Below are 26,827 nucleotides of genomic sequence, written 5' to 3'. Positions count from 1 at the left end.
CTCTAAATACACAGAAGGCAGGAACTGGGGAGGAGGTGGGATTGGGAGAGAGGAGGAGGAGGGAGAGAGGAAAAGCAGGAGCAGAAAGAGGAGGATCAGGACCAGGAAAAGAAGAAGCAGGAGGTTCCAGTGCCTCCTGTGGCCGCAGCCACGGGACCATCACCCCCACCTCATGCTGCAGGTGAGCGGGGAGGGGGAGCTCGTCCCAAATCTATCAGGGGGTCCCTGAGAGGGTTTTATACTGCGGTGTGTTTGGAGCACGCAGATTGTGGAATTGAGCCCCAAATATCATCTGGCGTCCCTGGGAGGTTTTTTTCACTGTGTGTGTAGGTTTGGATCTCGCAGGACCCCAGAGCTGAGCCCCTTGGGGGGATCTTTGGGGGTCCACGTGGCCTCTGTCCAGTATGGGCAGGGGAGGACATTGGTCCTGGGACCTCTGGGAAAGCAGAGGAGGGGAACCCCTGGGACCCCCAGAGTGGAGAGAGAAGAGAGGGGTGATCCCAGAGCTGGGGGACACCTGGCAGCTTGGAAAGGGGAAGAGCCTGGAGAGGAGGGATCCCCGGGATCTCAAAGTAGAGCATCAGGGGAAAAGGGACCCCATGGACCCCCGAAAGCTCCTGGATCATCCCTAAGCAAGACGCTGGATAAGGGGAACACCTTGAGCCCTTGGACCCCCATCATCCAAGGAAAGGAAACCTCTGGAACCCCAAAAGTGAAGAGATCAGCAATAGGGAGCTCCTGGTGGAGGGTTTTTTTTTGGGCTGAATCTTGATATTGTGTATATTTTCATGGACACAAGACTCCTGCTGAGTTCTAGAGAAGGACATGGGCAGGAGGAGCCTCTACTCCAAGGCGCTCCCACCTTGGTTTCCCCCAAACCAGGATTTGTCATTCCCTGGGTGTGGCTGGATGGAGGAGGGGCTGCAAACCCAGCCCAGAGAGCTGCAGGGAGGAAAGAGCCCCCTGAGCCAGGAAGGCAGCCGGAGATCCAGCCAGAACTCAGAGCTGATGGAGAAGCCTCATGGCAGGGAGAAGCTCCAGGAATGCTTGGAATGTGGGAAGGGTTTCAGCCTGAGCTCCACCCTGATGGAACCCCAGAACATCCACACTGGGGAGAGGCCCTGGCAGTGTGGGAAATATGGGAAGAGCTTCAGTGGCACCTCCGACCTCACCAAGCACCCCAAGATCCACTCTGGGGAACAGCCCTGTGCAGCGGCGGCTGGCCTCGAAGGGGAAAGCGACTGCCCCTTGGGAACGTCCCTGCTAGCTGTGGCCAGCACCACCAGCAGCCCTGGGGCACTCTCCTGATCCCTGCTCCGGTCAGGAGGGCACCTAAAGCTTTCGCCTTGAGGGATGAGGATCCGCAAAGAGAGGGCTGCCACCCAACAGGAGGAAAGGAGACGGACTCCAGCTGCAGTGTAATCCGGATTTATTGGGTCCAGGGGAACTGAGCGCTGAAGACCCCAAACTGGGGTCTGACACTAACTTTTAAAGAGGGGAGGATACAGAGGTGGAGTCTGGTCTTCCAACTAATCAGCGAGAGGGTGGGAGTGGGGAGAGGGTGATAGAAACAGTGGAACAATCAATAGGGAAAAGCCTGGGGAGGAGCCCGGGCCCCCGAACCAATCACTGGATGCCCTGAGTGGAAGATTCTAGAGGAAAAGGATGGGCTGCCGAGTGATGGACAGGGCACCAGGGAGGGATTAAGAAACAGATACATGGGTTGCTAGGGGGAACGGGGAGGGGAACACTGGACTGAGGGGGCGACCCAGGAGAGAGAGAAGCAGGGCAGAACCACTACAGACAAAGGTGTACATGGAACAAACCAATTTACAACTTAACAGGGCTAAAGCACATGAAACACCACAACAGCCCTGTGAGCACTGGGAATGTCAGAGAGCTTCAGGTGGAATTCAGGGATCATCACTCACCAGCACTTCCACAGCAGGGAGAGGCCCTGCAAGTGCAGGAAGAGCTTCATGTGCTGCTCCAGCTCCATCCCCCATGGGAGGATCTGCGCTGGGTGATCCGCAGTGACCCCGTTGGGCAGAGCCCTGGTGACCCCGATCCGGGCGATCCCCATTGCTGGGGGGAAGGTGCTGGAGAGATTTCTTTGCCCTCTCCTTGTGCTGCTGTGATTTGGTTGGTAATAAATTCCCTCCCTGTGCCCAGGCCGGGGTGTTGTGCCTGTGCCGGGTTTGCTGAGGGATCTCTCCCGGTCCTTGTCCCCACGCAGGAGCCCTCGGTTCCATTTTCTGTGGCTGTGCGGCTGCGGGGGGCAGGGACAGAGCGGCTCTGGGGGTGCCTGGCATCGGGCCAGCGTCACCCCTCGGCACGGGCAGCCCCGAGACCCCGCGGCCCTGGGCGCGCATTTCTGGGCACACCTGAGCTCGCACCTGCCCAGCGCCCCAAGGTTCCGCCTGCCTGGAAAAGCCCCAGCCGGGGCTGCAGCGTGGCGGGAACCCCCCAGCCAATCCGAGCGCAGCAGGAGCGCGCCGCAGCCAATGAGAGCGCGGGGCGTTGCGGAGTCATCAGTCGCCGGGCAGAGGCTCCGGGCGGGCGCTCCCGGCGCAGCGCGGCTGCTTTGGGGCTGCGGCCCCTGCCCGGCGCTGCCGCGGGGCGAGGGGCGGCAGCTGCGGCCGCACTGGTGGCACTGCTGCTGCTGGCAGCGCCCCGGCTGCGGGCGCCGAGCTCTCGGGTGAGCGGGGGGCGGGAGGCGCTGGGCCGGGGCGGAGAAGGGGGAAAAGGGGGCAAAGGGGGGAGCCCGAAATGGAGGGGAGGAGGAGGGGACCCCCCGAAGGGAGAGCGGGAGGGGCTGAGGGGTGGGGGGAGGTGGGGAAGGGCTGGGAGAGGGTGGGAAAGTGGGGAATAGTGAGGGTGGGAGCCAAAATCTGAGCCCGAGGGGGCTGGGGATTGGGGGAAAGGGTGCGAAAGGGGGGAATGGGACCTCAAAAGTGATTTGGGAAGCGGCTGGAGATGGGAGGGGAGAGCATGTGAAAGGGGAAGTGGGGAAAGGATGGGAAAGAGGAAAAGGCAGCACGGGCAGGAGGGTCCCATGGCGGCTGTGGGGCACAGGGGGTGCGGGGTGGGGATCCGGGGTGGCGCCGGAGCTCTGGGGGTGATAGGGGTGCACCCCTGACCTGTGTCCCGCACACTCAGGGCTGTTGCAGTGGATTGCAAAGGCTGAGTGTCACTTCATGAACGGCACCGAGAGGGTGAAGTACGCGGAGAGGCGCAGCTACAACCGGGAGCAGCTCCTGCACTTCGACTGCGACTTTGTGGGGCACTTTGTGGGGTTCACCCCCTTTGGGGAGAAGGCGGCCGGGTACAGGAACAGCCTCCCGGATTTCCTGCGGCTCAAAAGGACCGCGGTGCTCTGGTACTGGCGGAGCAACTCCGAGGCGGCCGCCGTGTTCCTCACGGAGCGCCGAGGTGAGCGCGGGGCAGAGCGTGTCCCCTCGGGCCCTGCCCTGGCAGTGACCCTGGAGCCCCTCCAAGCCTGGCTGGGAATCGCCCCAGAGCCCTCAGCCCTCCCGGCCCCTCCCTTCCCTCCGAGTCCATCCCAGTCTCTCCCAGTCCATTCCCAGTCTATATATAATATATATATATATATAATATATATATAATATATATATATATATAATATATAGAATAACATGTTAGCATGTTATTTCATAATATTCCTGCTTTTATATTGTCAGTTAGCTTTGGGACAGAGGAGTGAAAATCAATTTTTATTCTTAGGAGCAGTAGCAAAAATTTTTATTCCTTTGGTGGTTTTTTGCGTATGCGTGTGCCTGATAGTGATGGCAAAATTTCCGTCTGGGTTTTTCAGTGTTCACCTTCAGACTGCATTCTAAAAAACTCGAAGAACTTTAAAGGTGACACTTTAACTTGTAAACAGTTTATAGAATACTGTTAAAAAAAGAAAAGCACAAACAAAAAGCAGCGAGGGGGAAGGGTGGGAACACTTGGATCCCTTTGGAAGAGAAGCTTAGTACCAGGCAGCCAGGAGAGGCGCTGTAGAAATGCAAATTAACACTCCTGGGGTAAAAGTGTGGACAATGGACCCGGGTCTCTTGCCTGGGGCAGGAATTGGGCTGATTCCCTCTGCCCCTCACCCCAAGCTCTGCCGGCTTCCACTGATGGAATTTGCACAGCTCAAGGCAGAGCCCGTGGTGAGGATATCTGACTCTGCAACACAAATGGGTTCAGCTGCAAAGGGAAACAGCAAATGGAGAAAGTTGTGAAAACTTCACAAAAATAAGCGGGAAGGAATCATCCCTCTGCCCACTCCAACCTGTGCTGTCACTGTTTATGTTATACCGGGTGTATTAAAACACTATAATGGTTTTTTGTGTGTTTGCTTTGGTGGTGGGTATTTTTGGTATTTTTTTGTTTGTTTGTTTGTTTGAATTAGTTTGGGGGCAGGGTTTGTTTTGTTTTATAGCAAATAAGCTGGGAAAAAAAGCAGTCAATTGATGCAGCCCTAGCTCCTGAGGGAGCAGCCAAATATAGAGAAAAGTTGAAAGGCCAGCACAACAAATCCTACAACACCATGGACCAGCCCCTGGGAACACTAACCAATTCACATCAGGAGCCACAGTACCCATTTATCATTTCAATGGCAGCATTAGATTATAAACTGTCTTTGAAATAATAACCAACCAGACAGCTCCAGCTCCTGACCTTCCTGCTGACCAATCCACTGAAATGAGGAACACATTTCACCAGGAGATGGGATCAGATTAGCTGTTAGCAGAAAAAGGAGGAGTTTGTGGAAAATTAAATGACTCAAACTGCTGTTGGCAAATGCATGACAAAGGCAAAGTGGTGAAACAGATAAAAATGGAATACGAAAGCAGCTCATGTAAAAGGCCAAACCTGGAAAGGATGGGAGTAGGACACATTTTCGTGGCTCCCTGGCAGACCATGGGTTAAACAAAAGCTGTTTCTCCTCTTATGTGCTACAGCAACTCTCATCTTTTTACCATGCTGCACACCTTGAGAGTGCAGCTCATTCAGCAGCTGAGCGAGGGGATGCAGGTGGCAGCCAGGCCTCCTGATCCAGAAACGGCTACAAAAGGACAGGGAATGAGGGCACCGAGAATAATCCCAAAACCAAAGAACAGCCAGGAAAAGAGATTGAGTAAATGGTAATTCAAAGCCTGTAGAGATAATTATTGAGAAAATAAAAGGAGAATTGAAAAAAAGAAGATGATAGTGTTTTTAGAAAAAGATGATGTGAATTTGACTGGAGATGGGTCCAGGCACTTGTACATAAGAAAGCAATAGGAAAATCGATCAGTTTCAGAAAACGGTATTGACACAGATTGCTGCTCAGCTAAGATCATACTAAATTCCGGAACTTCGCGTAGTAAGAACAAAGACTTAACAGAGCCACGAATATCGGCTGTTATACAAAAAGAGAAGTGCACATGAACGAGGACATGCAGCTGGCGCATCGGGAAGTCGGAACCTGCCAAGCACCTCAGCCAGTGGGCAAAGGCAGAGGGAGAAGCGGCCGGGAAAATGGGGATCCAAAGGAGGCTGCGTACTACAGCAATGGCAGAGAGCGCCTGGCCAATGCCCCACGGCCTGTGCCTCTGCCCAGCAAGAAAGTCACTTTTCCAGGACTCCTCGCTCTCCTCGGGCCACAGAAACCTCCGGCCACGGGAATTGCCCCGCACAGCCCCGGCCACGGGGCAGCCACCTCTGTCCTGCCCACAGCAAGCGCGCCGAGCCAGCGCTGCTCCGGCAGCGGCTCCTGCCGAGGCAGCGGCGGCAAGGAGACCGCGGGCAGCCGCTCCCGCAGCGCCCTCAGCCCAGGGCCAACACGGGCCGGGCACGGCACAAGCCACCCGCCCCAGCCCCCTGCCGCCCCCGAGGCCCGCAGCCAGCCCCGAGCCCCCGCACAGCCCAGCGCGGCTCCCACCTGCGCCGGGGCCGCCTCCGAGCTCCGCCGCCGCCTCCCCGGGCTCCGGCCGCTGCCGCCGCTCCCGGGCCCGCACACGCGCTCCGCCAATGCCGCCGCTGCTGCGCCACCGCCGCCCGAGGCCCGCCGCCGGGGCCCGCCTCCGCCCCGCTCCCGCCAATCAGCGCGCCGCACCCGCGACTGACGCCACCGGCGCCCAATCGCAGCCACGGGCGGGCTCTGCACGCGGCACAGCCTCGCCCCGCGCTCTCCGCGCCCCCCGCGCTGCCTGAGGGCAGAGCCGGAGCTGAGGAACAGCCCTGGAACGGGCCCGGGCCCGCGGCGGCATTGAGCTGCCAGCACCAACAAACTGCTCCGCAGCTCCCGCCACGCCTTTCCCAGCCCTGCGCCTGCCGTGCCTCCGCCTCAGCGGGAAGCCCTGCAGCCTCGCTTCTCCTGCCCCTAATCAGGAGCATAGGTGCATTGCTTTGATTTCCCCCAAAAAGGGAAAACCGTCCGAAAACCCTGTACATGAGTGGGGGAGTGGAGAGATTTCTGTCAGAAAACTCCAAAACCTCAGAGCAGGATAATGAGAAGTAAGTGAAGACCCTTAAATGCAGCATTCCCCACGGCTCCCTCCTTCCCGCTGCACCTCCTGCCCCGGCAGGGCCGCAGACAGGGAATGGGGCCGTGCTCAGTTCATCCCCCGGGGTAACATAATTTTACATGAATCAGCATGTGCCTGCAAAGATCTGTGGGAGAAGCAAGCTTCTCACCATAACCCTGAAATCTATTCCTCTTATTTGGGACCAGTCCTTCACAGCTGCAGAATTCAGACTCTGATGTTAAGCCCCTGGGCCTCCACATCAGTGCATTACGCTTTTCTTTGCAATCTCATTTTCCTCCTTCCACACAAAGTTTAAGATTGACAAATCCTGGCTTGGGAGAACAACAAGGGGTGAGCACCTTAGGTTTTGTGAGAAATGAGCCTCACTCTTTAGAATGTTTATAAGATCAATAAGGTTTAGTAAGAGACTAAATCATCAAGAGCGCTGGGTGCTTGGCAATGGCCAGAGGCACACTGGTTAACCACAGCAACTCTTCTTATAGACTTTTTCCACTGCATTGGTCAAATACACATCCATCATGATTATAAATATTCAAATATTTCTTTGAACTCATTTACATGTTCCAGAAATTCTTTAAGTCGGTTTGACCCCTGTCCTGCCTTTTTAGAGAACGTGCAGGAATCGTGGATTGTTGTTGTGAGGGTTGTGTGTCACTTCCTCACAAGGGCCCCTGTTCTGTGGTTTCAGCAGGTGACAGTTATTGACAGTGGAAGGCTCAGTGGCAGGGGTCCTCATCACATCCCTTCCTTAAATGTTATCTGACCACGCAGATGGTTTTAGCTATTTCCACAAGTACTTTAAATCAACATGAGCTATTTCACAAATATCTCTGAGTTATTATTGCCAGTTAGTTACAAGAAATAAAAACATTAGTTATTATTTCTACTTCAGCTACTTCTGCAATTAACATTATTATGTTCAACATAGATCATCCATTTTAATGTTTTGCAAAAGCCAAAACTATAATGTATGTTTATCACACTGTCTGCAAACTAAAATATCATCCATAAATGATGTCCTGAGGATACAAGCTACACAGGGGCCAGGGCACTGGCCACAAAAAGCTGAACAAATTATACTACAGCAAAAGCAGTTAAAAGTTAAAAGGGATTACAAGTTGTACTATATCAAAATCGTTGTGATTAAGAATAATTGGCAGAAGTCAATACATAATAGCAAAGCCAACAACTCCATAGGTATTTATAACAAGCCCAGGGCAGGTTTTTGCCTTGCATGGAGCACTTGGGCCTTCCCCGGGCCCCTTGTGCCCTGCTGCAGAGCCGGTGGCATTTTCCAGCACACACAGTTTGTAACCAAGAGTCGGGTGCAGCCCAGGAGGCTCCAAGCGCCTCCTTCCAGGCTGACTCTGCAGATGCCGAGGCTGCTCTGGGCTCTGCCAGGGCTCTGCTGGGCTCAGCTCTGGGCCAGGCTGGGCCCGCTCTCCCCTCACATTGCTGCGGGCAGCTGAGCCACAGGGGGAGAAGGAAGGGACACGTCAAGGGACTTGAGGTTTAAGAGAGTTTTTATTCAAACAACTGCCATACCAAACAGGCTAACATAAGAACCATAACAAACAGACTGTCCTAACTACCATAACCAACTAGCAGTGCTAACTACCATAACTAACTAGTTGTCCTAACTACGGTAACAAGAAGCTGTCCTCAAGTGCTTCATCTCCTCCGCTGCTCCCTCAGTTGCTTTGCTGCAGTGATCAGAGGGGTCAGGCTGGAGAGAGGCTTGGCTGATGCTAAAAATGGGTGCTGCCAAAAGAATGAAAAAAAAAGGAAATGAACTGTTACTTTCCAGAGTCAAGTTCCTCACAGGCTCTGTTGCCACAGGACAAAGGGAAATGGTTTGAAACTCAGGAGAGGGAAGCAGGCTCAGATTAGATCTAAGGAAGAATTTTTTAACCAGGAGAGTGGGGAAACAGTGACAGAAGGTGCCCAGAGATGTGGGAGGTGCCTCCTCCCAGGGAACATCCCAGCTCAGGTCAGGCAGGGCTCTGAGCCCCCTGAGCTGCTGGAAGATGTCCCTGCTCGTTGTGGGGCAGCAGGTCCAGGTGAGCTGGAAAGGAGCCTGCCAAGGCAGAGCAGGCGAGGATTCTGCTTGCTTTGCGTGTGGAAAGCAGCGAGACTGGAGACGATGGGAGGGGGCCCCCCAAGAAAAGCCCTCCCTGGCGCTGCTGCTTCCCCTGCAGCCCTTGGCATCCACCTGCAGCAGCTCCTGGGCAGCCCAGCGCCGCTCCTCGTCCGGCTCCAGGCTGCACTCGAGGAAGTCCCGCAGCAGAGCCGACAGGCGCCGGGGCTCCTGCAGCTGCGGGGTCCCGTTCTGCCGGATCAGAGCGCGAGCCTGCAGGGAAAGCAAACTCAGCGCTCTGCCAGCTTCCTTCACAGCCACACGTGCTCACATCGACCCCGGGCCCTCAGCCCCAGCTCCAGGGGCACTTGCCTCCCTGGCAGAGATGCTGCTCAGAGCTCATTTCTCTATGCCAGCCCAAAACCAAACCCTGGTGCTGCCACAGCCATCGCAACATCCAAATGATCTCGCCTTGAGAGAGCCAGTTTCATTGGCTGGCTTTTTTTTAGTAGGAACCTCCATTGGAAATAGCACATTTTGCTCCTCCAAATGTGGACACCAGGTTTACAGGCCATTTTCAAGAGTCAGTGTGGTCTGCCTGTGTTATTTCAGAGGATTCTTAGATCAAGTGCATCTCTGCAGTGCCACTGACACCCAAGTAAATGCATTCCTGATGCCCCATCCCAGAAGCAGCCAGTCAAGAAACAGGAGGTTTGTGATGAAGAAAGCTTAGGCTTGGTGACATGGACAAAGTAGCTTGGATTAGGAAAGAAATATGTTAGACTTGGGGGATGTTGCACCATCATCTTAATGTTTTCAACAAGTTTCCCAGTGAAAAGAATCAGGTGGAGATCATCACGCCAAACCTCTTTTAGAAACTCCTGCAGAAAACTTGTTGGGTTTGGGGGTGGGATTTGGGGTTGGTTTGGGGTTTTCTTGCAAGATAACATTACAGCTGAGGCACTTGCTTCACATTTTCAGGTCACCCTCACAGCCAGAAGAGCTCCAAGAACGTAAATCCCAAAGCAAATTGTTGCTGGAGACTGCAGAATATTCCTCTGTGTTGAGGCTGGAGTCCTGTGGGAATTCCCTTCCCCATGTGCAGGAACCTCCAGCTGCTGCTCCCAGTGCAGGCTCACCCTGTGCTCACAGGCCCCTGCAGCCCCTGGAGAATTTGCCTCTTACCATGGCCGCCGTTTCCCTGAAGTAAGGAGGTTCTCCTTCCACCATCTCGATGGTCACGATACCAAAGGACCAGATGTCCACCTTGGGGCCGTAAGGAGATCTGGTCACAACCTCTGGGGCCATCCAGTGAGCAGTGCCCACCATGGAGCTGCACTGGTCCTGCTCAGGGCTGAGCTGAGCACAGAGGCCAAAATCAGCTGAGGACAGAAACAAACAATGTCAAAGGCACTGGAATGAGGAAACCAAGCACAAAGATTCCCCACCTTCAACCTGAGAATGCAGTAGTGAAGTCAGCTGGACAAGCCCAACAAAGGAAAGATGGAACTGGACCCTTCAAGAAAGCCTCAGCTTTCATGCAGTGGCTGTTACTGATTCCCTTGAAGCTTTGGATTCCCACTGCTGCCCCTCTGGAAGGGCCACAGCCAGAGCAAAGGCACGGCTGACGCCCTGCTCCTCTGCTGAGCTCTGTGCTCGGGCAGCCGCTCTCAGCTGGCAGCAGGGGCCGGGCAGTGCCCCCAGCAGCCCTTGTGGGGCTCTGGCCGTCACTGGGAAGCAGCCCCACAGCCGCAGCCCGGGAGCGCCGTGCCTGGCCAGGAACACCCACCCAGCCTGACAGAGCCATCCATTCCCAGAAGGATGTTGGAGCTCTTCACATCCCTGTGGATCACCCGCTTGGAATGGAGGAAATCCAGGCCCTGCAGACACTGAGAGAGAACAAGAAACATGAGGGCAAAAACCAGTGGCCGGAATAAATCACACAAGAAAGGACAGTTTAGAATTCTGCCAGCAGCAGCTTTGCTGGGACAGGCCAGGAGTGCAGTGCACACAAGCTCCAGGCAAACGGTTCAAGGCAAAGCTGAGAACAGCAAATCAAATCCAAAAAAGACAGACAGTACAACAACAGCAGCAGAGAGAGCAAGAACAGAGTAGAAGTGCAGTAATGCTGGCAGGCTGTTCACTGCAGAGGCTCTTTCTTCTCCAGCTCATCAAAACAACAGAGAAACAAAGCCCTGAGCACGGAGCCACTCCTGTTCTCACGCCCTGTTTGGAAGGACCATCGTGTCCAAGGCATGGGAGTGACAAGCAGGATCCCTCACCTCCCGACTGACAGCTGCCATCTCTCCTTCAGCCATGCGTGTCTGTCTGACAACGTCCTGCAAAGTTCCTCCATCCATGTATTCCATCACCAGCCAGAGATCTCCATCAACAAGGAAGCTGGGAGAGGAAAACAATGGCATGGAGATGAATGTGCAGTGCTCAATTCCCCCGTGGAAAAGCCTGGAGTGCAGTTTTGTTTCCAGGTCACTTGTCAGTGAGGACAGAATCAGATGGAGAGACATTCCTGCCAGGCTGCCCAGCCCTTGGAATCTGCACAGTCTGAAGGAGAAGGAGACACCTGTGAGAAAGGAGAGGCCTTAGATGGCAAGCAGGTGAAAGCCCAGATCAATGTGGAACCACAACACTTGGTCCCAGCTGGTTCAGCTTCTGAACTCATCAGTTCCACCATTCCCTCCAGAGCAAGGCAACAGAACTGCCAGGGTTATCCAGGGGAGGAGGCCATGCAGCACTTGGGACAAAAGCAGTCAGAAAACCTTTCAGAAAGTCCCTTCAGAAACAGGCAAGGCCAGTGAAAAATGGGCAAATGAGGCATTTCTGGAAAGAAGAACCTGGTCTTCCTGGCATCTTTAGCAATGGGAAAGGGCTGGGAAGAAGAAGCCAAGGAAAATAATTTCTGTTGTGGTTTATCAGCAATTTTTGTGAGACACAGCAAATGGGGTCAACATGAAGGAAAAACCAAACCAAAGCAACAAAAGCACAAGGAGGGAGTGAACTGCCAGGCTGTTGTTTTGGGGAGATATGGCTGGGTCAGGCATTTTCAAAACAGGCTACAGACTATGGATGCCAGGAAAGGGTAACGCAGGGCCTGTGCATGGGATAAGACCTGAAGCACTCACCTGTCCAAAAAGTTGACAATGTTGGGGTGCTTCTTGTCCTTCAGGAGCAGGATCTCATTCACAGCTCGTTCCCTGTTCTGCCCTGTGAGACTCATTTTCTTGATGGCCACCTGAAGGGACATGGCAGACCTTGAACTGGAGGAGTCTGTGGCAGGAGGCCACAGCAAACACGGAGCGAGTCTTTTTGGAGCGACGGAGCCGGGCTGTGCCAAACTGCCTTGGGATGGGACACCAGAGCTCAGCAAGTGCCATTCCCACAGCCCATTGCTCTGCTGGCTGGGGGCTGCTTACAGGACACATGGCCAGAAACATTGGGCCTTGCAAGCTCTGCAGAAATGGTCCCCCAGCTGTCAGCCTCTAACAACATTCTCTGCACCTACAGTCTTCTCAAACGGCCGCAACACTCCTACTATTATTCAAACACCTTTTGCAACCAGGAGGTAATTCTGGTTCTGTGAGAGCAGAGCAAAACAGATGGGAACCCTTTAGCAATTCTATGGGATTTGGTCATGATTCCAGATGCAGCTGCTCTGTTTGGGATTGTACAACAAAGCAAACAGGCACATCCATTGCTCAGGTGATCCCTGTCACAGGCTGTCACTGACACCAGAGCCAAACACAACTGCAGGGTTTAGGAGAGAGCTTGGCTCTGAACATTCATCTTCTCATTTCTCTCCCTCTCCCTCTGTGAACAACTGAAGTAGGACTAAAACCCCAAACTGGGCCCGAGCAGGATCTCTCCCTAATTAGGCCATGAGGTACCCTTTGAAGCTGAAAGGCAGGATGGAAAAATTGCTAAATACTGTTCCCCTCTGAGGTTGGGGTGAAGATAAATTGGGCCTCAGTCTCCAGCAGCTGATGCAATCCCACTTTTTGATATCAAGACCAAGCCAGCGTGTCCTGCTCTGACAGACACCGCTGCCCTCCTTGCATTCCTTTGGGCACTTCAGATGGACCAAGTGTGTCCCAGCTGTGCTCTGCAGGCTGACACTGCTCTGCCTTCAGAGGAGCAGCCTGTGCAGGAGAGCTCTGCTGGCCCCAAAGCTCCAGCCACAGCTGCCAGCAGAGGGGAAAGCCCTGGAGAGCTGCCAGACGTGCTGGGCGTGTTGGCACTGACCTCTCCTCCAGTGGCCCTGTCGAGTCCTTTAGAAACGGCTCCAAAAGCCCTGGAGACAAAACAGCAGAGAAGAAAGAAGCAGCGCTTTAGGCCCTGGCAGGGAAAGCCAGCCCAGACAGGAGATCTCTGCTGCCTGCAGCGTTCACAAACACCTGGGGGCATCGACCCTTCCAACAACAGCGCAGCAGCCACCAGCCCTGTGCCAGGCAAGGTGTGCAAGGGAAAACTGAGACCCAACACGAAGGAATTGGGCTGGAGCAAATCCCAAATGTCCATCCTGAATTGCTTTAGTTCAAAACCTGAGGTGAGAAATCAGTGTCTGAAGAACTGGAAAAGAATGCATTTCATCCTTTTCCATTTTCTGCCTAAGACCTGCAGGTTCCACAAGGACCCTGCCATCAGGCAGGTGATGCATTTTCCCCCAGAGTGCATAAGCTCTGTGTCTGTTACTGAATGTCTGGGGTCTACTGCCTGTGCTAGAATAGAGCACTTATTAGTTCATCTCTGGTTTCTGTTTCTAAACCATTAGGTAAATAATCCTGACTGGTGGATACTTTTTGAAGCAAAATATTTGAAAGAAATCTTCTTGAGAACTGTGTTCTGACAGTCACCAGATGGTGAGTTGCTCTTTTAGGCAGTCCAGTTCCAGGGACAGAAGATCTTCCAGATCCTGCTCCGTGCTGCAGGCAGGACACTGCCAGCCTCAGGGGCCTTCTGCCCACAGCTATAAATTCTGATCAGGACTGAGAGACAGCAGGATGGCAGCCCAGTGTCTGCAGGTGTTTGGAGCTCTCCTGACTTGTCACTTGATCCTGCACCAGCACAACACCTGGCCCTGCTTGTGCAGAAGTAGCTGCCGTGCACTTACCCTTGGCCAATCTGCTCCACTTCCAGGTATTTCTGGGCAGGCTGCGCCTCGCTCACGGTGTTCCCTGAAAGAAACCACATGGAAGACGCTCCCTCCCAGAGTGAGAGCTGCCCTGCAGCAGAGCCAGAAGGCAGCCCCACTCCCTGGAGCTGTGAGCCCCTTGGTCTCAGCTGGGGTAGGACAATAAATGACTCGGGGACATTCAGCTGCAGAGCAGCACTGGGTGCAGCTGATGCCGAGACACAGACACAGCACCCTGCTCGGGCACCCAGGAACAGAGCAGACGTACTCAGCTGCATCAGGCACCACTCCCCTCTCTCCTCTGCCTGCAGGGCTGCACTGCTGTCAGAATGTTCAGCCCAGGATCCCACAGCGGAGGGAGGTTCAGTGTCCTCTTCCCAAGCAGAGGGAGGTTCTCCATCCTCTTCCCAAAAGGCTGCAGCTTCTCCATCCTCTTCCCAAAAGGCTGCAGCTTCTCCATCCTCTTCCCAAAACGCTGCAGGTTTGCCATCTTCTTTCCAAGCCAGGGGACGTTTACTGTCCACTTCCCATTCTGGGAGAGGTTCATGCTCCGCTTCCCAAGGCACAGGATGTCCTCCGTCCTCATCCCACACTGGGATATGTCCCCCGTCCTCATCCCCCAGCGTGGGAGTTGGGCCATTCTGGTCCCACACCAGGGGACATCCACCATCCTCGTCCCACGCCGGGAGATGTCCACTGTCCTTGTCCCACACCGCGGGAGCCTCGCCGTTGTATTCCCACACCGCGGGATATTCGCCCTCGTCTCCCAGAGCAGCGGGAAGTTCACTGTCATCTCCCGGCACTGAGGGAAGGTCACCATCGTCCCCCAGAGCAGCAGGAAGCTCACTGCTGTCTCCCTCCTCTTTGGCCTCCACTTTGGAAACGGAGGGAGCCACAGGAGGTGCTGGTGCTGCTTTTGTGCCCTGTGGACAGAGGGCAGCGTGAGGGACGGGAAGTTCTATCTCAGTTATCACCTTATTTGTCCTCAGCTGCACATCCAGCTGCACTAAGCAGAAATTGGGTTTGGAGCTGTTCAAAGTAACAATGGGCTAAAGTCAACATTGCCACTTATTGTTGGGTATTAGATATTCCAGCATGGCTAAAGCCAGCAAGCAATCCTCTGCCTGCAAAAGCAGACCTGCAGCTCTTCAAAAGCTCTTCAGCAGAAAAGGAGAAAACTGCTGGGGATCTCTTTGCTGCTGCTGCTGCTGCAAAGACACTGACAGGAACTTTGCTTCAGCCTCCCAGGCTGGCGCCCAGGTGCCACATGCCGAGCTCACAACTTGCTGCACAATTCCAAACACCAGAGGTTCCTTTCCCACTCACCGAAGGAGGAGGAGCTGCTCGGGATCCAGACATGAGGTGCCCTGCAATGGGAGAGGAAACATGAACCAGAAGCTGATAGGAGAAAAACTGCCTGTGGTGGGAAATGCCACAGAGAAAGGCAATCCTGAGAGAGCATTTTGCTTTCACAGCATCCCTGCAGGAGCCACAGGCCCTTCCCACAGCAAGCAAGAGAACAGCACAAAATACTGGGCTGGGTCAGTTCTTGGCTGGAGCAGCAAAGGGAGGGAGTTCCAGGCTCTGCTGGCACAGAGTCCCCGCTTGAGGGAACAGAACCCCCCAGGGCTCCTTGCAAATGCTGTGCACGCCCCGCTGGCTGCAGACACCCCCTTTTTCAGCTGCAGCTGCTGGCAGGAGCTCTCCCAAAGCAATGGTGTCTTCATGGCAATTTGGTTCCAAAGTCTGCTCAGCTCCAGAGGGAGAACAGAAAGCACACAGCAAGGCCAAAGCCACAGATGCTGCACCGAGGCAAAACCTGGACTTACGTGCCAAGTGGGTTAAAAAATACCCCGAATAAGCCACAGTGTACAGGGTGCCAACTGCAGCAAGCACGTGCTGGATCATCTTGGCTGCGCTGCACACGTCTGCAGCCTGTAGCCCTGCAAGCACAGAAGGACACCCGTCAGGCTGGGCTGGCTGCTGAGAATGCCTCGGGCAGGAGGATCCTCCGGCAAGGAGCCCAGAGCCACTCTGGACACTGAGGCCTCCGTGTCCCACAGCAACGGGAACACCACGGGGACGTGGCAGTGTTCCTGTGACAGCACAGCAGCAGCTGACGCAGAACCGCCTGTGTCACAAAGGAGCACAAAGAACCCTCCCAGGGCACAGCCTCTTGCCCAAAGGATCCAAGAGGAACTCAGGAATTGCAGCAAACAAGGACACCCCATAGCCCAGCCTGAACACTGAGGAGGAACAAGGACGGCACCAAACCAAAGGAAACATGACCTTTAGTCACTGATACTTCTGACTAAAAGCAGCAAGCCTTGTTCCACCTGGGATCTTTGTTCTAGTTCTAAAAACAAGCAAGGTTCTCCACTCTAAATACACAGAAGGCAGGAACTGGGGAGGAGGTGGGATTGGGAGAGAGGAGGAGGAGGGAGAGAGGAAAAGCAGGAGCAGAAAGAGGAGGATCAGGACCAGGAAAAGAAGAAGCAGGAGGTTCCAGTGCCTCCTGTGGCCGCAGCCACGGCACCATTGCCCCCACCTCATGCTGCAGGTGAGCGGGGAGGGGGAGCTCGTCCCAAATCTATCAGGGGGTCCCTGAGAGGGTTTTATACTGGGGTGTGTTTGGAGCTCACAGATTGTGGAATTGAGCCCAAATATCATCTGGCGTCCCTGGGAGGTTTTTTTCTCTGTGTGTGTAGGTTTGGATCTTGCAGGATCGCTGAGCTGAGCTTCATGGGGGGATCTTTGGGCAACGAGATGGGAAATTATTTATCTAAAACAGAATGGAACGTTTTTACCTTGAGACAATTTTACAGGATGAAGGACGTTCAGACATCTCAAAACATGAACTGAAAGACATTAATCTGGGTAAAAGCGAATACTGAAAATATAGACTTGAAGTCTGCTTTTGCCTTTGATTTTTGGGATCAGATAAACTGGAAAATTTATAATCTAGTCTCTCTCAAAAAGGAAGAGACTTTGGTCAAACTAATGCCTGTCTCCAGAACTTTAATGGAGAGTTTTAAACAGTATGATCGTAATAGAGACTTTCTCGACCACCAAAACAGAACATCTGCTTCTGAGACTTTAATTCCAAGTTGTGCTGGGTCTTTGTCCTCCTCTGGGGGGATTTCGGGTTTTGTTCGGGGTTCCTTCCTTTCGGGTGTGTCCAGGGTTTCTCCAGGCAATGTGGACAGCACCCCAATCCCCGGGAAGGGGGAATCAGATCAGCTTCTAGCTTCTGTCGTGTTCTCTGTTTCTTCCATTATTCCCTGTGTCACAGATGCTGCAACCAGGCGTCCTCCATTCCTCCATGGAGTAGTCCATCCCCAGATTTCCCGGGAAAGCGTTCAGGATTTTCGTTATGTTCCAAGAATTCAGGGGATCAGGGGTCGTGTTCTGGGGAGGTTGGGAGTCGAGCGGGTCCAGGAGATGAAAGTTTGGGGAGGCTTTGCAAAACAGGGGCTGCTGTTTCTGTGCCCTGTTCCTCTTCCAAACAAGTTGCGGCCGGATCTTGTTCTGAAGTTGTGCAGGGGGAGTCTGCCGTGGGGGATTCCAAATCTGCTCTGCCTGGCCGAGGGGCTGTGGGGGTCACTCCTGCCACTGTTTCCCCTTCCCGGGAAGCTATCCCCTCAGATCAGGCTCAGGCAGGCAGATTGCTTTGTAGTTCTGAGAATTCTTTTTGTATAGCTTCCTCCCCCAAGCCTCTTCCAGGGTTTTCATTGCTTTTGGTTCCCCAGCCTCTGGTTACAGGTGGTGGGGAGGCTTTGGATTTGTCTTTGCCTGCAGAGGAGGGGCAATGGGGAGAACAGAGGCGGCGGGCGGCAGCCAAGGGCCGAGCAGGGCCAGGATGACTCTGCCCGGAGGAGGAAGAGCGGGGGGCGGGAAAACAGCATGTTGAGACTGCAGCTTGGAGGTGAGAGTTTTCCAGCTGTATCCCCATGTGTGGGGATAGGGTGTGGAACCTGTAACAGCCCATTGGAAAGTGTTACAAATACAAATTCGGGACCTGCAGTTTGAGAGCAGCCCGATTCGTATGATTCTAATGAAACACAATTTACTGAATTGGGGCCTGATATATCAGACTCTGGTTCTCTTTCTTTAACCAATAAAACACATTCCTTGGCCGCTACCTCCATAGGGGGGGCATTGCTGGGATTGTGGAGCTCTGCTCTGCCCTTCCTGGCAGGGCTCCCCGGGAGGCGTGTTGCTCAGGCAGCGCTGCTGCCAAGACCTTGGAACTTTGCTCCCCGTCCCTTCCTGGCAGGGCTCCCAGAAAAGTTTGTTGCTGCAGCCACACCTCTGCCAAAAAGAACTTGGCGCTTCTTGGCAGAGTTCCTGGGACAGCTGATGACTGTGACAACACTACCTGTTCTTCTGTAACAGAAACAGGAGTGATGAGAGGGAAAAACAAAACACAATCTAAATCAGAGGTAAACCTTCCATTGCAACTACCTATTTGGTCTAATATTAATCAAAATTTAGAAAAATATTTGGATTCAAAGAAACAATTCCTTGCCTTATCTGTAAGATATGGTCGTAATGATGTAAATCCATGATATGCAACTCTGTCTCACCATGATACAAAAGAGCTCCATCAAGCTTTGAAAGAAAGTGGGTTCTCTTCTCCTTATTTTAATAATGTGTTGAAAAGTGTATTTAATTCTTATGACTTAGTCCCTGCTGATTGTTGAAATGTGGCTTCCGTGATTTTAACCAATTCACAATATCTTTTATGGGAATTACAGTGGAAAAACTTCTTAATAAATTGGTTGAAAGCTATGAAAATACTCGCTATGAGAATATAGATATTACCCAACTAGCAGGTGATCCACCTTTCCATAAACCAGAAAATCAAGCAGTGGAATTGCCTTGGGATGTACTAACAGATATTAAAGATGCTGCTAGAAAAGCTTTATTTTCAGTTGAGCCAGCTGGTACCCGTGTAAATACTTATACTACTATCAGACAAGGTGAAACCGAGTCCTTTGGTTCTTTCCTAGATAGATTAACCCAAGCAGTTGAAAAACAATGTCCAGATGAACAAGCTCATTCCTATATTATTCAAAACCTTGCTTTTGTAAATGCTAATGAAAAATGTAGAAAAATTATTTTAACTTTACCTGATCAGCCTCTAACTGTAACACATATGTTAACAGCTTGCAGTAAGCTCACCTCTTCACAACATCTTGCTAACGTGCAAGTCAATGCTTTTGGAAAGCAAATTGCAGAATGTCAGGAAAAGTTAGGAAAAACATTGGGAAATAATTTAGCACAACAAATGGAAAAATTTGAAAAGGCCCTAGAAGCACAAACAAAAACTTTGGAAAAATCTGTTGGTACTGTACCGTTGGACTCTGGTAAAAAGACTTGTTGCTTTGCTTGTGGTAAGCCAGCACACATCAAAAAGGATTGCCCTACAAAAACAATTCAACCTAAACAACTTTCTATTTGCCCTCGATGTCGGAAAGGGAAGCATCTTGCTAAGCATTGTCACTCTCAATTTGACATCGATGGCAAACCTTTGTCATTAAACTCAAAAAAGAGCGTGGATTAGCACCATGCCTCGACACAAGCAGTGGTACCTCCTTACAGCAATTACCCAGCCAAGTGGCATTGGTACCTCAATCATTTATCCCACAGTCAACCATTCCGCAAATGGTTCCAGCTCAATACCCTCAAATACAAGGTTTGAATTGGCCTCCTCAAAATTGATACACCTTTTAAATAATTTTTGTTATGAAAGCATTCCTACTGGAATTGTCAATCTTTTTCAACAAAGACAAGATTTTTTGATTCTAGGCAAAGCTAGCAACAAAATTCTTGGCCTTTCAATCCTTCCTGCCATTGCTTCAGTAAATTGTAATGAAGAGCTAGTAATTTTAGCTCTTGCATTTAGTGTTCCTGTGGTAATTCCACTAAAAACACCTATAGCTATTGCATTTCTTCTATCCATGAATACACCCAAGCAAAACAACTTTCCAAACAATTCATTTATGTCTGTGCCATTTGGTACCTCAGGTCCTGAGGTCTTTTGGGTGCAATGATTCTGCACTACATGGATGATTTGCTCATCGCAGCTCCAATGCAGAGAGAGATGGAGCAAACCCATGCCAGTGTTGTTACTGAAATCCGAAATGCTGGACTTGAAATTTCTACAACAAAAATCCAAGAAGTTCCACCCTGGAAGTATCTAGGATGGAAGATGACTGAAAAAAAAAATTATACCACGGAAGATACAACAGCTCTGGACCAATGTCAACAATCTACAAGATTTACAACAGCTTCTAGGAGAAATCAATTTGGTCAGACCTGTTTTGAGTGAAATAAATGGGCAGGAGACCTTTCTCCTTTTTTAATGCCTTTATTAAGAAGAATCAGCTCAGGTGGGGAGAAATCGATGGGTTGCGCCCACACCGCCGTTGCTCCCAGGCGTGGCACGAAGAAGGAGGATGATGCAGCTTTGTCCACTGGTCTGTAGACAGAGCTGGGGACTCTGTCCTCACGGGAGAGTCGTGGAGTCCTTGGCTTGTGTCTTGGTTTGAAAAGACAGAAGTCTGTGAAAGAAGGCAAAAAACCTTCTGTGAAATGGAAAAGGTAAACCCCCTCCTTCCGAATTATCACAATTTCAGAATTAAAAGGGCTCTCAGGCAAAGATATGGGAATAACAGTTTTTTACTAGGAAGGAAAAAAAACTAAATAACAATGTAATTTAGCACAAGCAAAAAACCACTGGCAGAGTGAGAAAAACCTGACACCCTGAGAAGTCTGGGTGTTGATAGTAGTCCAGCCAGATAGTGGCTGCTCCTCCTGGAGCGGCGATCTGCAGAAGGGTGTAGTTCCTTTCTGAAAATGCGGCGAAGGAGCAGCTGGGCCTTGGTTCCTGATTCCTCTGGGAAATGCAGCGAAGAAGGCTGTCTGTGGTCTCAGAAATGCTTGTTTTATGGTGGCAGGGATGCTTGGCTCCTCCCTCTGGGTGGAGCATCTCCCAATGGGATGATGTAACTAATCTTACCAGCCACAGTGAGTAATTCAATAGCCCATTAGCAGGAGATTATCTTCCTGGCAGTGTCATTGTGCTTGAAAGAGATAAGAAAAACTGCCTAACCCCCAACAGATGGCAAAAATAGAATACATGCTTATTTTACAAGCCAGGACAGCTTGTTTGTTTAAAAACCCGGGGGGTTTCTTTAATCAGTTTCTTTTCAGGTTAGGGTGAGAAACAAAAAGGTCCAAGCAGGTACGGGACTATGCTCCCATCCTTAGATGTCACTTAAGTCACTTGTTGGCTCGTGATTTTAGGGTTTTTTCTTGTAAAAACTGCAAAACTGTAAAAACCCAGGGTGCAATGCATTTCTCATTTGCATGTTGTCTCTGGTGTCACTGCCCATTCTCTTTACCCTGGAGGGATTCCCTTGGTATCTTTTTGGCAAACGGCCAGCATCAGAGGAACAATAGTTAATCATCAGCCATTAACGGGTAATTAGAAACTTTTTCTTTGGCAACGAAACCAAAGGAGTCTGACCCGGTCTGACGTGGTTTTTTAACTCTGAAACTTAAAAAAAAATACAACTTTCTATTCATAACATTGAGAATTACCAACGATGAACTGGGTCCACTTTTCAATTTACTGAGAGGAAGCTGTGACATCAACTCTCCTAGAACTCTTACACCTGAAGCTCATGCAGCCCTTGACAAGGTCATGGAAGCTCTCCAAAGACGACAGGCTCATCGCTGTGTTCCAGAAAAGCCTTTCTTTTTTGCAATTTTAGGAGAAAAAAATGCAACTTTGTGGTCTCATTTTTCAGTGGGACCCTTCTGAGAGAGATCCTGTGTTGATAATAGAATGGATTTTTCTTCCCTATAGGTTTCCAAAGACTATTTTTACAGTTTTAGAGATGATGGCACAAATTGTAATTAAGGCCAGAACAAGATTGTTAAGTTTAGCAGGTCAAGAATTTGCAGTTATCTATTTTCCATTGAAAAAATATTATCTTGATTGGGCAATGCAAAATTATGATGATTTGCAGTATGCATTGTTGAACTTCCCAGGTGTTTGTTCTGTTCATTACCCAGCTCACAAATCATTGCAAGCAAAATTGAGTTTTAGAGACAAACCTATGTTAAGTGAAGAACCTTTAAATGCAATAACTCTTCACTGATGGATCTGGCAAAAGTCACAAATCAGTCATAACTTTGTTGAACCAAAAAACTAATGCTTGGGAGTCAGATATTCAAACAGTAGAAGGATCTCCTCAGATTGTTGAACTTGCAGCTGTGGTTCGGGCTTTTCAGCTCTTTCCACAACCTTTTAATTTAATTACAGATTCTGCTTATGTTGCTAATGTAGTTAAAAGAATAGAAGGATCAGTTTTAAAGGATGTTAGTAATGAGACTCTATATCGTTGGCTTTCATGTCTTTATACAACTTTGCAATACAGAACTAATCCATATTTTGTTTCTCACATCAGGGCTCATTCTTCGCTTCCTGGATTTTTAGTGGAAGGAAACACGAAAGCAGACAAACTGACAATGGTTATCTCAAACACTTTGCCAAACATTTTTGAACAAGCAAAACTGAGTCATGCCTTTTTTCACCAAAATGCACAAGCACTTGTGCGAATGTTTCAAATTTCCAAAAGTCAAGCTAAAGCCATCATCAATACTTGCCCTGACTGCCAGCTTGTGCAGCCTCCTGTTTCCACAGGAGCGGTCAACCCATGAGGCTTGCAAAGCCTGCAGTTATGGCAAACAGATGTCACTAAATACCTTTCCTTTGGTAAATTTAAAAATATTCATGTCTCAGTAGACACATTCTCTGGTGCAGTTTTTGCTTCTCTTCACACAGGTGAAACAGGTAGTCATGCCTATCACCATTTCTTGCAAGTTTTGCTTCATTGGGTGTGCCCCAAGAAGTAAAAACTGACAATGGTCCCATATGTATATCTCAAAAATTGACCACATTTTTAAAAGAATGGGGTGTTTATCACATCTTTGGTATTCCTCACTCTCTCACGAGTCAAGCAATTATTGAGAGAGTACATCAAACATAAAAACACATTCTTGATCAACAGAAGGGGGGACTAGAGGTCACACCACAGATGAGGTTGAACAAAGCTTTGTATGTTTTTAATTTTTTAAACAGTTCTGTTGCAGAACCCAACCCACCAATTTTTAGACATTTTTCAAATAACACACAGGCAAAACTGAAAGAAAATCCCCCTGTTTTAATTAGAAACCCTGATACTGGGCAAATTGAAGGTCCTTTTTGATTAATCACTTGGGGCAAAGGGTATGCTTCTGTCTCTACAAGTGCAGGAATTAAGCGGGTCCCAGCGAAAAACGTCAAACCGTATCACACCCCAGAATGTGTTGACGAGTCCAAGACCACAGAAGCAAGTACGCAGACGTGAGCCCAACACAGGGATCACAGGTCACACCTGACATGCCTTGTTCATCGTTGGAACCTGCAAACTCTGATTTTGTGCTATTTTTAAATGTGTCAGTTGTTGGTTTCATAGAGCTGATTTTTGGCAAAAGCGTGGTTTTTGCTTTGTTACGTCATAGATCCCCTCTATTGGACTTTCAAAGGTGAAATTTTATTTTTAGGTCAAAAGCAAGGTTTTCAAATTGATACATGTGGGAACATTTTTTGCCAAAGATTAGCTCATGAGAAGGATGGAGCAAAATCGAAAGCTATGCTGGTGTTGGTTGGTTTTGATTGCTTCTTGTAATGCAAATTTCCTGAGGAACAACCAAAAACAAATGTTTGGGTGACCTTAGCCAAGGCTGCAGGCTCAGATACCATATGTTGGAACCAGAAAAGCCTTTCTCAACATGTCTAGTTGGTGTGCCAGTAAAGGATTTTCCTTTGATCAAAAAGCAATCTAATAGTAAGCCTGGTGAAATTGACAATGGGAGCAGTCCTGTATTGAATTGGAACATTTGGGCCAAAGAACTTTCCAAAGCAGTCTCTGAACCCCAGAAATTAGAAAGCCTTGGTACTTTAAAAATGGATTTTTGCCTTACATTTACAGCTAATGATTGGCAAGAAGGTGATCCTCCAAAGTATAATGTTAATCCTCATTATTTTGCATACAGAAATTTAAGTTTTTGGTGTAATTATTCAAACAGTTGGGATGTGCTTTCCGAGGCTGACCAATATCCACGACAATTGCCAAAAGGATATTGGTTCCTTTGTGGAAATTTGGCTTGGCAAGGCATTCCATCACGCCTTGAAGGTGGCCCATGTAGCATTGGGATCCTCACTGGGATAGCCCCTACTGCTAAAGCAGTCATTAAGAAAAACATAAGGGAACGAGAACTGCTCATCATTATGATAAGACTTGTAAGAGTGATTTCATGCCTTGGAATGCTGCCAAAAGGGTTTCAGCAGGTTTGTTTTTACCCCATCTGGCTTCAGCAATGGCATTGAAACAATTAGATTGTGTTGGATGTTGGCTGAGTAAACAAACTAATGCCACATCCACTGCAATCAGTGATGTGATGACAGATGTTCATAGTGTTAGACATGCTACCCTTCAAAATAGAGCAGCAGTTGATTTTCTTTTACTGGCACATGGACATGGTTGTGAGGAATTTGAAGGATTGTGTTGTATGAACCTGTCTGATCATTCTGAATCCATCCACAAAAGTATACAAAAGCTGAAAGATTTGACAGCTCAAATTAAAGAAGATGGTGGGTCCTGGTTAGATGATTTGTTCCAAGGAGCTTTGCACCTTGGCTAAGGGAACTCTGTAAAATAGGTTTATATGTGTTGGCTGTTTTGGTGGTGATACTGTAGTAATACCTTGCATACTCCGGTGTGTGCGACGAATGATGGACAAAACTACCAAAGAAGTTTTTATCATACAAGAGACAGAGGTAGGAAATGGATTCACAGAGAGTTCTTGAAATCTCACAGAGATGATGGATGAAGGTGTAGACATGAAGGAAGGTTTTGAATTAAGACGAGATTTTTTCTAACAATAACTTATAATTGTTATCACACATGCCCTTTGAACTGACTGGACTTCCACAGCATTAAAATTGTTGTGTTGTAAGATAGCAATGCTTGGTGCAAGCAAAAAGACGCGTTAAGTAAGTAATAAGCTGATATGTTATAGTAGAGCTACGAAATGCAAAGTAGTTAATAAATGACACGGTTATGAAGGTTTCTCTTTAGGTGAACCAAGAGGGGGAATTATGAGAATTCATAAAATCAGAGGGTTTTGGGAAAGCTGTGAAAGGCAGGCCTCAGAGACAGCAGAACTGTGATTAGAGCTGAGCAGTGGCCATAAAATAAGTTAGCAGAAAAATTATGTAAAAAGTAGAAACGTAAGGACAAAGGAACAATGGTCTGTGTATTAACACTTGTCTAGAATAACTCCCTAATCTGCAAAAAAGTATATCTAGCAAGATATTAGGAAGTTCTAAGCTTAATAATGGAGCTCTGTGCATTGTGTTTTAAGGCTTACAAACAGGTATTGCATTTGAAATAAGCAAGCATTGTTTTAACCAAAAGTACATGTGCTTATAGTGGTTGGATAGAACTACTGTCAATATGCTTCTGCTTTGTGTGATTGGTCAAAAAACTTATAAAGTAAGTTGTAACATTAAGTTCTTGGTCTGCTGCCTGGGATATGAGCTGCTGGCATCTTCCCATTGTCATAACCATGTAATGAGACTGATGCTGGAAAATAAAACAGCTCAAGACGCGTTCCTAGCGGTCCCGTCCTGTTCGTGATTTGTACATAGACTCCCAGCCAGCGATATCCCCTCTCTCTCCCAGTTCCCCCCAGCTGATCCCAGTGTGTCCCTGCTCTCTCCCAGTGCCCATCCCACCGTGTCCATCTCGCTGGTGCCCTCGAGCTCCCAGCCCGGCCCCGGCCGCCTGCTCTGCTCCGTGATGGATTTCTACCCTGCCCACATCCAGCTGAGGTGGTTCCAGGGCCAGCAGGAGCTCTCTGTGCTGGCCACCGATGTGGTTCCCAGTGGGGACTGGAGCCACCAGCTGCTGGTGCTGCTGGAAACTGCCCCCAGTGCGGGGTCACCTGCAGCTGCCAGGTGGAGCACGTCAGCCTGGAGCACCCCTGAACCAGCATTGGGGCACGGGGCAAGCACTGGGGGTGCTGGGAGAGGCACTGGGATGTGCTGAGAGCAACTGGGAGAGAGTTGGAGAGAGCCTGGTTTCAACTGGGAGAGTTGCTCGTGGGTCTGGAAGGGCTGAGAAAGGGTTTGAAGGATGCTGGGGAGGGTGGGATGGGGTTGGGGGGGGGGGTCCTGATGGGCACTGGGAGAGAGTTTGGGGGTGCTGGGTGTAACTGGGAGGGAGTTTGAGTGAGCCTGGAGGGGCGGGAAGAAGATCAGGAATGGCAAAGCCGGGGTTGGGTTGAGGTTGGTTGTGCTGAGAAGTGACTGGGAGGGTTCTGGGTGAGTCCTGGTGAGGCTGGGAAGGGACTGGGAGAGGGTTTTGGAATCTGGCGCTGTGGAGGGCAACAGGGAGGGTGTTGTGGGATCCTGAGAGGGACAGAATGGGCTTTGGCGGGTCCTGGGGAGGCTGGGGAGGGACTGAGGGGAGGTTTCAGGGGGTGCTGGGTGGGCCGGGGGTGACTGGGAGGGTGCTTGGAGGGTGCTTGGGGTGTCTGTGAGAAGTTTTGGAGGGTCCTGACCCCTGCACACCGCCAAGAGATGCCGCTGGACACCACCTGTTATAAATGAGCACAATGGGCCAGTCGGGTCAATTATATAGCCAATTTAATAATACAGAAAAGAGAAAGCAAAATCGCAGCGCTGGGCGGTGGGGGAGTCCTTGCTCCGCCAACTACCGCGCCGAAAACTGTTCCGTTCTCCTTTTGTATCCTCCCGCGCTCCCGGCCCCGTCGCCTTTCCGGTGCTCCTCCGCGCATGTCCACCAGGTTGTTAGAGGGTCTCCTTCTGCCTCCTGGTGGTCGTTGAATAGGGCTTCTGGTACTTTTCCTCGGCGCCCCCCCCTCTGGGAACCTGGGCTGGGAATAACTTGTATCTTGATTAGCTCAGCAATGTTTTGTCTC

General features: G+C 50.4%; 2 protein-coding genes across 4 annotated transcripts; one reads left to right on the top strand and one right to left on the bottom strand.

The window, feature by feature from the left end:
* Nucleotides 1-81: 81 nt before the first annotated feature.
* Nucleotides 82-25,812, top strand: LOC135286405 (class II histocompatibility antigen, B-L beta chain-like). The gene is made up of 3 exons (XM_064399559.1): nucleotides 82-181; nucleotides 3,160-3,432; nucleotides 25,608-25,812. The coding sequence occupies exons 2-3, from the start codon at nucleotides 3,198-3,200 to the stop codon at nucleotides 25,682-25,684; spliced, it is 312 nt and encodes a 103-aa protein (XP_064255629.1). The 5' UTR covers nucleotides 82-181; nucleotides 3,160-3,197; the 3' UTR covers nucleotides 25,685-25,812.
* LOC135286376 (serine/threonine-protein kinase PAK 3-like) lies at nucleotides 8,048-15,844 on the bottom strand. Of its 3 annotated transcripts, XM_064399509.1 has the most exons (11): nucleotides 15,595-15,835; nucleotides 15,092-15,132; nucleotides 14,034-14,688; nucleotides 13,745-13,808; nucleotides 12,877-12,925; nucleotides 11,760-11,869; nucleotides 10,902-11,019; nucleotides 10,409-10,508; nucleotides 9,805-10,001; nucleotides 8,755-8,892; nucleotides 8,048-8,303 (listed from the first exon to the last, which is right to left on the bottom strand). In XM_064399509.1, exons 1-11 carry the CDS (start codon nucleotides 15,671-15,673, stop codon nucleotides 8,214-8,216), a joined length of 1,641 nt encoding a protein of 546 aa, XP_064255579.1. In that variant the 5' UTR covers nucleotides 15,674-15,835; the 3' UTR covers nucleotides 8,048-8,213. The 3 variants fall into 3 exon arrangements, with proteins under 3 accessions (XP_064255579.1, XP_064255578.1, XP_064255580.1); XM_064399508.1 differs by having other exon boundaries at nucleotides 8,048-8,892; nucleotides 15,595-15,844; XM_064399510.1 differs by lacking the exons at nucleotides 12,877-12,925; nucleotides 13,745-13,808; nucleotides 14,034-14,688 and having other exon boundaries at nucleotides 8,048-8,892; nucleotides 15,595-15,837.
* Nucleotides 25,813-26,827: the final 1,015 nt, after the last annotated feature.

This window comes from Passer domesticus, chromosome 26 (genome assembly GCF_036417665.1).
Source record: "Passer domesticus isolate bPasDom1 chromosome 26, bPasDom1.hap1, whole genome shotgun sequence".
NCBI lineage: Eukaryota > Metazoa > Chordata > Aves > Passeriformes > Passeridae > Passer > Passer domesticus.
This window is presented reverse-complemented; position numbering and strand designations above follow the sequence as displayed.